This window comes from Ambystoma mexicanum, chromosome 14 (genome assembly GCF_040938575.1).
Source record: "Ambystoma mexicanum isolate Mex_15411 chromosome 14, UKY_AmexF1_1, whole genome shotgun sequence".
Taxonomy (NCBI): domain Eukaryota; kingdom Metazoa; phylum Chordata; class Amphibia; order Caudata; family Ambystomatidae; genus Ambystoma; species Ambystoma mexicanum.
In genome coordinates this window covers 268,005,681-268,019,634 of record NC_090940.1, presented here as the reverse complement: position 1 = coordinate 268,019,634, position 13,954 = coordinate 268,005,681, and the positions used below count along the sequence as shown (strand labels likewise).

The 13,954-nt window shown below is 40.9% G+C and overlaps 1 protein-coding gene across 6 annotated transcripts in view; it reads left to right on the top strand.

The window, feature by feature from the left end:
* Positions 1-13,954, top strand: part of MDGA2 (MAM domain containing glycosylphosphatidylinositol anchor 2) — a 2,250,375-nt gene that overhangs the window by 1,181,581 nt on the left and 1,054,840 nt on the right. For all 6 annotated transcript variants that reach the window (XM_069637392.1, XM_069637389.1, XM_069637393.1 and 3 more), the window contains exon 5: positions 11,968-12,100. In XM_069637392.1, coding sequence (XP_069493493.1) covers positions 11,968-12,100 — 133 coding nt within the window. The remainder of the gene's footprint in view (positions 1-11,967; positions 12,101-13,954) is intronic.

Below are 13,954 nucleotides of genomic sequence, written 5' to 3'. Positions count from 1 at the left end.
GAAACCCCAATGTGGACTGTGAGGGCCTGAAGCCAGGGTGAAAGAAGCAAGACACCGAGGTGTGGGGTGATAGAATTGAAACCCCATTTTTGGGTGAGCGAGATAAACCCCTAAGGCGGTGAAAGAAGCACGAGAGGAGACTTGTGTGAACTGGAGGAAAATGTGCCAAAAAGACAATTAGCCTACCATCTTAGGCTGTGCATCAGGGGCAGGAGCCCTCTTGAAAAAGACACATAACAGTGGTGGTTCAGAAACCAGCCACCACTCACCTGACAGGGCCACGCACCTATTTGTACTTTTTTGTTGTACTTGTATGATTTTCTTTAATAGTGGTAGAGACAGTGTCCTTAGACTAGAATATGATTCTGGACGTAGGACTTTCCTTGATTTTGTAAAGCTATCCTGACAAACGCATTTCTTTTGTATTTACTTAGTAGAGTAGGGTCAAGAAGAATATTGGTAGATTCAGGGAAAGGATAGGTTTTTGATTGTTAATGTAGAAAAAACAATGGCACCCTGTCCGTTTCCTGGTCCTGACCTACCACACAGCGTTTTAAGGAATGGAAAACCGGCCAGATTTTTCTTTTTTGATTTTGAAAACTGGCAGATATGCGGATACTTAAAGTTAGGCAAGGGGCCAGACAGTGAATGGGCACGCTTCCCTTTATCTGATGGGCCATTTGGTTGTGTTCCTTGCAGGGTGCAAATGAGAAAGCACTGGCAGTGGAGGTGAACGAGGATAGGTATCAAACATTGGCACAAGAATCAAGTACAAGTATGTTCGTCCTTTTTGCATAGACCTGCATGGTGTCCGCTCATTTGGTCGAAAAAAAAAGATCGAATGACCATTTGGTCGAAACCAAATGGTTCGAAAAAAAAAATGGTTGATTTTTTTTTTATTTATTTATATTTTTTTTTCGTTTTGTTTGGTTAAAAAAAAAATAATATAAAAAAAATAAATTCGACCATTTGGATTTCGACCATTTGGTGTCGACCAAATGGTAATTCGACCATTTGGTTGTCGAAAAAATGACTGGTAACCACTTGCATAATAGCCTGGAAGTTAAGCGGTTCTATCTGTGCATCTCATGTCATTCCATTGACCCATAATGGGATTTGCCCACAAGCTCAGATGCACCGTATAGACATTACTCGAGCCATCCTCCTCTTGCGCGACCCTTCTGCCAGAGTCATAAAATGTCCCTTAAAAGAAAAATAAATATATTTTGTGAAGTACGGATAATATGGAGATACGGGCACATGAGACATTTGAAGAAGGGCCTTAATGAATTGTCAACGCGGTTCACAGTACACGTTATTTCTCATGCAAACTAAATGCAATTGGTATTGCTGTAAATATGGATGTACACATGACCGTTAAGTTGAGAAGCCCCAATTGCTTTTAACGTCAACCAATTGACCCTCTAGGTGGCGGGATCATTCAAGGTTCCGGCATCTGTACAATGGAACATGTGTCCACTTGTGAATTAGTACAATATACCCCTTTGTGGAATTCAAATTGTAAGGTCACCTTAAAAAATATGAAGTTGATTTTGGGAAGTAGGGGGGGATGATTTCTCTTCTCATGTATATGAAAAGGGATTGACTTGCAGATAATGTCTAGCATTACATTATGGTTTAAGTGATCATATTCAATTAGGATGGCATTAGGGGAGTTCAGGTTCTGTTGGTTGTAAAGTTGAAGGTTTTCCCGTTAGTGTGTTAACATGTACTTGTTTAAATCGGTAAAGCATATGTGTTCATTTAAATGTGTGTGTACTTGTACAGCTTATCACAAAAATAGAAATCTTTCCACATAAAGAAATGATAAACGTATGTAAAGACCACCAATAACTCTGCAAGAGTTCTGCCAGAAGTTCTTTCAGAACATTTGCAGTCAGGCACATTTTGGTTGCTTGATGTTTCTTTGCTGAGCGATCTTTTTCAGTGAATCAACACAAAAAGGTTCAAAATAAAAATGTGGGGAAGGACATTCTGCTATCCTACACATGGTTTCCAAACAGGACTATACAACTTAGAGCTCTTCAGACATGTAGAACTATGATTCCTCGCTAATGACTATCATGGTGGCATGGGCTGATCAGAGATGTAGTCCAAAACAACTGGGTAGTCAAGGTTGCAGATACCTGCCTTAAAACATAACCACTCTTCTGTGGGGACGTTTATAGGCCAATGCTGGGAGTGGGACCTTGTTCCGATCAAATACTATGGCCCTCATTATGAGTCAGAGCCGCCGGACCCGTAGTGAATTACCAGCGCCGGATTTGCCGGATTTACGGTGGCATTACACCCCCGGTGGTCCGGTAAATCCGGCGCCGGCAATTCTGTAAATCCCCATTCCCATGATAATGGGGACCGCGGAAACACTGGCACCATGTTGTAATGGTGCTGGTGTTTCCGTGCATCTCTGCGGTATGGCACCCGGCCACAGAGCTCTTAGTTTTCCGGTCCAGAAAACAGTGCTGGTACGGCTTTACCGGCACTGTTAATTCCAGGCCGGCAAACATGTAATGAGGGCCTATGTCTTTTGTGCGCGGCCTTGTACCACAATCAGCAAATGTTATTTTTAGTGGTTGGCCATTTGCACTGAAGATTGAAAGCATCTGTTTCTAGCACTGGCATGCCTCACATTGAAAATGGGGGAAAAATGTTACTTCTAGCACAATGCCCATACATATTTGAGAAATCTCTTTTTCAATTTCCAGCGGGTACAAGCATTTTCTCTACTTTAATTCATCTGTTTAAGTGCAACCAAAAATGCCCGGAGGCATACAGGTGCCTGGAACTAGAGTCCCAAAACAAAGGCGGTACGGACAAAACAAACAGACCTAGGAGTATTTACTATGCTAAGAGACAACCTACCTGAATGTATGGGTTTTAGGTTTTTTCTTGAAGCTTTCAAGTGACTCACATCTTCTACTGTCCAAGGTCTCCTAAGATCCAAGGTCAGAGCATTCCAGCTCTTTGGTTCAGCCACCCAAAACACACTTTTATTAACAAGGGCTAGACTGGATCTGGGAACTTCCAGTAATCTCAGGTCATTAGATCTCAGGTTCCTAGATATTCTCTTTTTACTCAGATTATCCGCCACGTAGGCAAGGTATTGCCCGTCTAGGCATTTGAATGTGATCGTAAGAAGACGAAATTCAATTCTTGCATCTATTGGTAACCATTGAAGGCTTTTCCTAGCATCAGAGACATGGTCAATTTTACTTACTGTACTGTTCTGCATCATTTGTAATCAGGCTACTTCTCCCCTCCCAATCCCTACCAAAAGGCTCCCACAGTAATGGATCTTTGAGCAAATGATGGCTCTTGCCAGCGTCTTACAACTTTTGTGGGACAGTTTGGGGCGGATGTGGTGTAATAATCAGATGTAATAGGCCAAGAAGGATACAAGGCTACTCATCTGAGCATTCATAGAGAGTGCTTGATCAACAGTGACTCCTAAAGTCTTTATTTTGTCTTTGGTCTTAACTATACAATCCCTATTTAAAATGTGTTGGTAGTCTGTGTTGAGATTTTGTAAGTCTACGGCTAGAACCATTAACCATTAGTTTTTTTTTTTTTCACGATTAAGGGCCACACAATTTATACACATCCATTCATGGGTAAGAAATCTTGTTAAGCACTTATATCTTCCAGATAGTTCCCTGTCAGAGAGATAAGACCCTCGGTATCATCTGCATAATTAGAGAAGCAAATCTGATTATTCTCCAATAGTGAAAATAATGGTGTCGTGAAGATGTTGTATATAATTGGTGATAAACAGGCGCCCTGCTGGACACCATAGCTCAAAGGGAACGTTGTGGCTTCTGCTGTACTGCTGCAGACACTTATGGTTCTTTTACTCAAGAAGGATTCCATCCATGCCAGAGCTTGATCACTGAAATTAGCCACATGTCGTAGTCTCTTAAGGAGAAGTGGGTGCTCTACTAAATCAAAGGCTGCCGACAGGTTGATGGCCATCAACAGCATGGTTTGACCATCATTTATCCTTCTCATCATGTTGGACTTTAAATCTAAGAGTGCAGATTTGGTACTGTAACCAGGCTGAAAACCTGATTGGTAGTTATTCAGGATGGGCTTGTTCTTAAGATGCTTTATTGCTTGTTGATATGCCGAATTTTAAGGAGAAATGGGGCGTTCATGATAGGTCTATAATTAGTAGCAATTGATTAAGACCCTGTTTTTTTAGAAGAGGAGTGACCAACACCTTTTTCAAGCGAGTAGGAACACATCCTTCTTTTAAGGATGTGTCAATAATACTTGTAATTGACGTTATCAGAGTTTCAGAGCAGGCTTTGATTGTCGTAGTAGGAAAGATATCTCCTTCACATGGAGAAGGTTTGAGTTTAGCCAGGATTAGTCTAAACTCAGCTTCTGAAATATTTCTAAAGCTAAATGTTGTAGTCTCTAGAGTGACTTCAGCCTGACTATCTTGTTTGAAGTCCAGATCAGAGGACGAGGTAGCTGATGGAAGTTTTTATTAGCTTCTCTACCATAGCATTCCAGATGCCTGCACACCAATCCATATCTTTAGGAATGTTTTCTTCCTGAATAATATTGGGGTTTCTCTAAAAATAGAATGTATGCCTTTCTCTTGTGGGTGTTCGCACACGTGTCTCATTAACATTGTGGATCACTTACACTTTATGGACAATAATTAGCTAATACGCATGGGCCACTAATCCATAAATTCAAGCAGGACTTCTGTGGATGACAAAGTAATATTAATTTGAATATTGCCCCAAATGGAATTGTCGGAAAGACAACTGATCTCATTTCATTTGGCATTTTAGGCATAATCATAATCCCTCGTTAAGAGCCAATTTCAGCCATTCAGTTCATGAGTCTTAAACATTGCAGGATTAACAACATTCTGAATCACGCCTGGCACAATCTGTATCTATAGGACTGTAGCTGTCAACCCCACCAGAACTTAACCTGTTCACCAGAAGATCGAACCAAAGGTGAACAACCTATGGGTTTATGCTTCACGCAGTCTCCTACTTCTCCCTCTCTTCAACCCCTCCCTTTGTTAGTCTTTCCTCCCCTATACCCAAGTGCAGAAAGGTGGGTTAAAATGTGCATGAACTACACTTTACAAAACACCAAAACGAATAATGTACTATATTCAAAGTTACTCACCTCAACATAGCAAAAGTGAACCACCAAATAAACCAGATCCCTTTTCTGAAGAAATACTGCAGATAGTAGCAAACGCACACTATATGGTTGCTACTATCTATTTCCTATAGAAGCCTAAGATGAAACGAGAGTGTGCGCCACCTCTCAGAGGAACAGATATTCAACTGTCAAATCGACTGGAAGAACAATTATTTTGATACTGCTTCATGTGTCTGCTACTCTTGACAAGGTGGTCGTACTACTAATAATAACACCACTCCGCATTCAGTGTGTAGACAGCGCATGCCGAGAAAGACAACTTACTGAGTCAGTTAGGGTTGCATGTCTCAGCAAGCAATCCATCAGGTACTTAGGAATGTTGATGCAGTGTACACATCATGAGTTAAGGTCTTATGATTCCAGCCTTGAGGAAAACTATTCAGGAATGTTATCCTCAAACACTTAAAATATTGGGTAGAAAAAGATTCAATAATTTCAGGCAGGTTTTAGAGAAAACATAGGCACAACAGAAATATACAATTGTAAAGAAAATGCCCCTTTATGTCGTTTGTGTTGATCTGAAAACTGCATTTGATTGAGTTTGTAGAGAAATACTGTGGCAGATATTAAATGCACAGAAAGTTCCAGGACTTCTGATAAAGATAATACGCCAGTTATATACTGGAAATAGGATATGCATTCGGTTTGGGATAGAAGGCGACCTAACACGGCCCTTTGAGGATGAAAAAGGGGGTAAGACAGGGGTGTACTTTGGCCACCCTCCTTTTTAACATTTTCATACAGGAAATCATTGATGCACTTCTAAGGGTATGCCAAGATTGCCCCAAAAAAGAATCAAACATGTATCTAGCCCTATTTTAAGCCGATGATGCAGTTTTCATCTCTACCTCACCCCAAGGCTTGAGAAAGACTCTGTCTGTATTTTTGAAGAAGTGCAGAGAGCTCAACCTCAGCCTGAATATTGACAAATCAAAGGTGATGGTTTTTCCGATCTAAATCAACAAAGTGTACAACATTGAAGAGCCAAGTAGAGGGCTCAGTGCTTGAACAGGTCAAATATTATGATCATTTGGGACTTAGATTTGCTGAGTCTGGCATCTGGCCCTCTCAGATTACCGAAGCATCGGTCACCTTAGAAAAGGTAGGTGGAGCGATCCTGGTGTTTCATGCAATGCCTGGTAGAGGTGCAGTCTCCCCCGCTCTGCACCTATTTCAGAGCGCAAGCCATCCCTGCTGCGTTATATGGCTCCAAACTATGGGGATACAGCAATGTCCAGAAGCTTAGTACTAGTAAACATAAATTCCTGAAGAAATTGTTGTTGCTCCCTCCCAACCCCCCAACAGCACTGGTATTCCTGGAGCTGAGTGGCACTCCGGTGCAGACCAGATCTGTGCAAGACCAGCTCTTTATTGCCCTAAACTATGGAAACAGCATGGATTTGCAGGCTACCGCAATGCAGCTCTTCACCTCGCTATCGTGGGTGGCAGGAGTTTAAAATGGGCATCACACGTTAGGTTACTCTATAAGGACCTCCATGTGTCTGACCTGTGGGCGCATCCTACTTTTTTGAGGTCGTCCATGATCGAGAATATTAAAAAAAGGGCCAAGCAGAAAAGTGACGATTGCCTATTGATTGATGCCTCGAATCTGAAACTTGGGCCAGGCTATCTTGATTGGAACTAGGTTGCAAAGCATACCTGGATGTTATTTATCCACCCTACCAAAAGGTGTTTTATTTGCAATTCCGACTGGAGATTCTCCCGGTGGACTCCTTTACCCAAAACTGGCTACCAATCAACACCAGTAAGTGTTAATTGTGCAACGAGTCAATCATGCACTTTATGTTGCTTTGCAAAAAGGACCCTGAACCTGAGGAAAACGTATCTGAAGCAAATATTGAGGGAGACAGAGGTGAGGCATATGGTCAGTGTCGTGGGGTTCTTGAGCCAGCGCACAGATATGCAGGTGGTTCTGGCAAAAGCCCATTATATCCACAGAGCAGGGATGCTTACAGCAAAACCACATGTACAATAGATATGCTCCGAAACAGTAAATCACACGTATTTTTCAACCTTTGTTCTTGTTGGATTTTAAGACTTTTAGCAGATATGTCAAATTTGATATGTAGATTTCACTATGTTTGAGTTTGGTTTTATAATGAATTTATCGCCTCTATTTGTATGTACTTGTATGGTTGATAAACTGAAATAAAGTGTTATGATAATGATTTCTTGCTTTATTGCACCCAACATGTTCCCAGCAAAAGCCAGTGATTTGTTTAGCAACATATTGCAAACTTTCGGGACAGGTTGGGAGACTCTCGGGTATCAATAACAATTTTGTTGGGTTTGATGACTTGGTTCAGACAGTGTTCAATAGTTTTCACCACAACTGAAGACCGGTATTGATCAAATATCCTTCTAATCCTTCGCAGTCACATCAATGGATCGGGGAATCGGCTATAATGGCAGTTGAAGCCTTTGCAAAAAGTGAAAAGTACATGGTGCACTCAAAAATGCTTAGATTGATTACAGCTACTTAACCAAATACATATTCTTCTGTTGCTAGGAGAAAACAGATGCTCTAGCTTGTACGAATGTAATATATAAGAAAAGGAGATGCAAGGCTCAATGCGCTTGTAGCAGTTATTCAAAAGCTTATTTTATTTAATAATGGTTTTGATTCAACCAACACAAGTACAAAGTAGCATACTTTCTGAGGAATCTAATAGCTTGTGTTGGATGCTAATTATCACCATTAGCTATTGTCAGCATTGACATGCTCCAATATTTGTATTAGCCAACATTGGCCTTTGCCTTCAGTCAGTTATCTTGACAATTATCAACAATAACCATTGTCAACATTAACCTTTTCCAACATTAGTCTTTGTCCAACATTAACCTGTGCCTGCTCAACATTAACCTGTGCCAACACGTGTTTCGACCAATCTGGTCTTTCTCAAGGCAAGATTGAATCAGTATACAGAGCACTTGCTATTTTGTTCCCTTGTCTATTGGCATGGTGCAGTATCCAGTTCATATGCTGGAACCGATTAGTATCTCCAGTTGTATTTCTTGTAAGTATGGATGAAATGCAATCCTCAGATTAATTTCTCTTTGTCAATAAAGTTGGGTTCTGTTCCTTTGAAGATTTACTGGTTGATTGCCCTCATCTTTGTCAATGATGTTTTGTTCCTTTGGTGATTTACTGGATGATTACCCTCATTTGATATATGCTGTATTTATCTGGTAGCTCCTGATAAAGCTTACACTGTGCCAGTATCCGCAAACATATTTTCCTCGGGAATATGTACACAGACGCTGAAGCATTCTCAGTGAGAATATGTTGTGATGCCGGAAGCAGTGTAAGCTTTGTGAAATGGAAGCTCCGGTAGACCTAATCCATCATGAATTTGAGGACTAGTTAAAGCCTGTCATGAATTTAAGGACTTGTTGAAGTGATTAGCCGAAGGAACCATGTGTGATTTGAAGGTAGTTGCTTAGCAATCATGATGGCAAATCCTTTAGAACCTTTGATATCACCATCCAAGATGCCAAACGAAAATTATAGGGAAGTAAGGGCTATCATAAGGTCCAAACTGAACTAATAGGAACAAATAATGTCAGTTAAAAGGGAGAAAAACAACTATCAAGATTGGCTTAGACATTGGAAGATCTCAATTAGGAACGTCCAGTGGCAGCAAATGTTGGGGGCCCTCACATCCAGGAACTCTGGTTCCATATGGCAGATCATAACGCAAGCAGTAATGCCAAACAATCCTTAACCCGGTTAAAAGAGAAACCTGGGAAAATTATATAAAATCTGGGGAGATCTCGGGGCTCTTAGTTGTCTCAGTGGATCCAGCCCCCATGCAGGAGGGGCCCTTGAACATCACGCTTGACCTTATGATTGAGGCAACAGTGAATCTTAAAAGTTTGCGAGCACCCGGTCCAAACGGGCTGTCTAATTTGGTCTTAAATAATTCCCTGGAAGCGTGGCTATCATCCTTCTGTTGTCTAAGATCTGTGTGGGACATCAGATACCATCTTTATGATAGCAGTCTGTGTTGGTACCGGTTCACAAGAAAGGTGACCGGAATGTCCCAGACAATTACAGGCTGCTGTCCATGTTAGACGTGACCGGTAAACTGTTTGGAACATTCCTGCTGAAGGAGTTGCAGAGGTAGGTGGAGGCATCTGTGACCTTGTGTACATATCAGCCAGTCTTTCAACCAGGCTCTGCAGCTACACATAACATGAGGATGTTGGATATGTAAGTGAGGCGGACTAGCGGGAAAAACGGGCCTTCCTTATATATAGCCTATGTAGATTTTAAAGCCGCTTTCAAACGTGTTGATCGTGTAAACCTATGGCACAAATTACAACAAATGGGTTGCCCGGGCTGGTTGGTTTATGTAATCCAGCTGCTCCACACAAATACCCAAGTCAGAGTTTGTTTGGGCAACTGTGGGAGAATGTCAGGATTGATGACCCCTAGCATGGGAGTCAAACAAGGGGGGTGTGCTGGCTCCTGTGTTATTTAATCTTTATCTGACTGATTTACCTGCCTGTCTATTGGTTTAGGCCAATTGCCCACCTAAAGCTGGGTTACAACACATTGATAACATGTTGTACGCCGATAATTTAGTGATATTTGATCACACACTAAGTAGCATGAGAAACCTGTTCAATTAACTGAGTCAGTATGCCATGGAAAATAGGCTTGTGACTAACGACACTAAGACCAAAATATATGCTCTTGTCAGGGAAAACGGTGAACAAGGTATCCATGAAAATGCGACTGGGCACAATTGATCACATTGGAAGTTACATCTATCTGGGCCTTGAAATGAGTTATAAGAATGGTTATATTAGTATAATTAACCAAAACAAGAAAGGCATGACAATTGATTCTGCTCTTGCATAAGTTCACCAACACAACTGTAGATAATACAATCCAGGGCTTCCTAATATTTTACAAGCAGTGCTTCAGCCCGATGCAATTGTACGGCCTTGAAGCCTTGTTTATGAAGGACCTTGCCGATTTTGGCATACTGAATTGAATTTAGAAACCTCAGTGTCTATGGAATATCTAAGGCTTGAATTGTGGACTGTTTCACTGAATACCCAATTATGCAAAAAAAGGGGAGTGTTCTAGGTAAAGTCTAAAACAACCCCGACATGCCCTCTCCTAAAGAAACTATGGGAAAATGATGAATTTGAACCGGGTGCTCAAGAGAAGAGCTTCGAAACGTTAAAACTGGCTTTTTATCAGCATATAAATTGGTCATCACGGCCAGAATCTTGGTTCAATTTTGAGCTGGTAAAGGCCTCCCTTTTTCATAAGGCGGATTTATGGGAGTGGACTAAGAATTATTCCCATTTGTCAAAATTGCATAATTATGACGTGATATAATGGGTCATGCACAAATACATGAAACCTCAAAGGTAGTTATTGCTCAGCGCTAGTCCTGCTGTTTGTTATTTTATGCTGAGATGCAGGACCAACCAGCTTCCACTATTGACAACTAGAGTTACGCATGGCGGATCCCGACTGATTTAAGGTATTGTCGACTGTGTAAATCTCCTGGTTGCCTAAAAACTGCAACACGTTATGACCGGGTGTCGGATCCTTGGGTCGGCTTACATGTGCTTATTGGGAGATAGAGTAAACAATCCTGATACAATTAAATTGGAGGCATTTTGGCTGTATGGCCTTAACTCAGATTCTCATGAAATGCACATGGGACTTTATTGGGTTTGGAAATGAGTGGAAAAACACTTGAAAGTTAATGAAATCGCAAAACAAGTAATTCTGTAGCGTTACTGTTATTCTTAAGCCCCCTTTATGAAGTCTTAATGACTGTCCATTTGATATTAACATTATTAGTTTTTCTTTGGAAAGTGTAGGCCTTGGCATGCGAAGAATGAATATTTTAGAGATGTATATGTATTTCAATAGGGTAGCCATTTTTTATATTTGTTTTTGTATGGTGTTGTATGTGAGGAAATCTGTGTATTTGTTGTGTGCTTACTGTGTATTCATATTGTGAAAGAGTTATGAGAAATGTTATACCTGTATTTATATTTTGTTGAAGTTCTTTTGAACTATAAACAAATAAAGCTAATAGTAACAATGGACCATGATCTTTTTTCCTATGGATTCATGAACAAGAGTAACGTGTTCAGAAACAAGCCAATGCTTTGCAAACACTGCCTTTGATCGTGTCCAAATTAAAGCCCTATAACACAAATAAAAACATCTGCGGCCTTGTGTACAGTACAGTCTATTAAAACTCATGATCTATTTTATCAAGCCAATTGGCCATATAACAAAGCGTTGCCTAGCTGATGAAAGCCAATCGGTGAGACTGTAGGACAGATGTCAATGCAAATTACCCAATTCATGGACTGATTCCTTTTCATCTATAGTCAATTTTGGATCAGCTGCTTTATAATGTCATCTTGTTAATCTTCAAACATCATGTTAATTACATTAGTTAGCAACCAGGTTAAAAAAAAAATCCTATTGAATCAAATTAAGATCTACATTTATCTAATTATGTATAATGGTTACGCTGCACTTTAACAAGTTTTTAAAATGAAAGGAATGGCAAGGCATGTTTCCAAATACAGATTCACATCTAATTCAGGCTGCTGCATCAAAGGGAAAAGAACATCCTGCAACAATTTGCATGCACAATTTGCTAAGATTTGTACATGCGTGTTTGAATAACAATTGTTCTCTTTTGGAACTGAATTTCACCTCTTTCACCATTTCTTTGTTTATTTCAGGGGGAAACAAAAATACTAAAACTCAAGAACCTTCGGCCACAAGACTATGCTAATTACAGCTGCATTGCTTCTGTGCGGAACGTGTGTGACATTCCGGACAAGATGGTGTCTTTTAGACTTTCGAACAGAACAGGTATGTTGCTATACTAGCATATTTGAGTTGCTTGATATTTACTTTTTTGTTTTGTGCTAGGTTTGGATGCTGGCTCTGAGCATTTTGGGGAGTTGAGTAAACGCGCTGTGAGGGAATGTTTCCTGCTCCAAACATGGATTGCAGCTTTGTGTTGGTAGGAATTAATCAGTAATAATGGTGGTGGCCACTCTTTTGCAATATCAGATGCATAAATAGGTTTATAGTGACTTTTTCGACAGTCACTATTTCGACATACCAAAATGTCGAACCAAATTTACCAACATTTTCTTTTTCAAATGCCTTTTTTTTATTAATTTCTTTGGGGGGTGAACCCCCCCAACCGCCCGTTTCTTTTTTAAAACATATATTTGTTTTACTATCTAAACAAAACTAAACCCTATAAAATAAAAAACAATACATTTGAAAAAAATAATCACGGCATATTTGGTTCGACATTTTGGTATGTCGAAAAAAAAATCAAAATATTAACTGGATACCGCATAGATAAGTTTTTTTTTTAAACGTTTTTTATTATTTTTTAAAACAAACAATACAACCCAAACTGGCAGCGCTTTTTGCAGCAATCACATGAACATCAATTAGTCAAGACCACTGCTCCCCCATTCCCTCCCCCCTCAAGAGCTTGTTTGTCCTTCTCATTCCGTACCTGCTGCGTGTGGCAGGGTATCACCTCCTTCTGAGACTGCAGAATCTGTTATTGTTCCAAACAGTCCTGCTATTAATACCCTCCATGCCATCAGGGTACCCACTTCTTCTTCCCCACACATGCTACATGCCTCCAGCCATACCACCGTTTCAGCCTCTGCCCATTTCTGCAATTCCTGCCACCATACCTCCACCCGTGGCTTATGGCACTGCCTCCATCCCATGGCAATCCTTCGTTTTGCGAGCACATATGCCAAGTCCTTCAATTTCCCAACATGTTTTAGTTTCTGTGGTCTGGGAAACCCTCCCAACAGGCAGGCCCAGGCTGTATCTATAATGAGCATGACCCCTTTGTCCGCTAGTTTTTGCGCCACTTCTCCCCAGAAACTCTCAATCACTGGGCAAGACCAAAACATGTGTGTCATATCAGCATTTTCCTTATCGCATTTTGGGCACGCTTGTCGTCCCGCATTTACAAACTTCAATATTCTCATCGGGGTCATGTAAGCTCTGTGCGTTATATACACCTGTATTTGTTGTAATCTGGCATTTCTTGACACCTTCTTGTGGTATCCCATAGCACGCTCTCACATCCCATCTTCCATCTGTGCTCCCACCTCTGTTTCCCAATCCAACCTCAAATGCGTCAATTCCTTCCCTACCCGGGTCATCACCATCTCATACAATCTAGAGATCTCATGCCCCCCTTCTGATATGTCATATATTGTCTCCATAGTGGCGTCTGGTTCCTCCGCCAATACAGTCTCAGGCCAGATTTTACGAATATTCTGCACCAGCCTTAGGTACGTGACATACTGGCCCCTATGCAAGCCCGCCTCTTCTCCTAGTCTGATTGGGGGCATACGTATTTACAATGCACACCTCCTTATTCTCAACCAGTGCCTTCAATATGACAATCCTCCCCTCTGTATCCACCACCTCTTGTGTAAGTTGGAGCGGAACGTGCGGTGCCACCCAGACTAACACTCCCCTAGCGTAGGCAGAATACGGAGAGCCCACTACAATACCTCTCCACTTCTTCCGCACCAGTTTAAACTTTTCCTGAGTCAGATGCGTCTCCTGCAACAGTGCAATATCAATCTTCTGTCTTTTCAAATACATCATGACCTTGTTCCTCTTTAAGTAACTATTGAGTCCCCTGACATTCCACGTTACGATCTTAAGAAC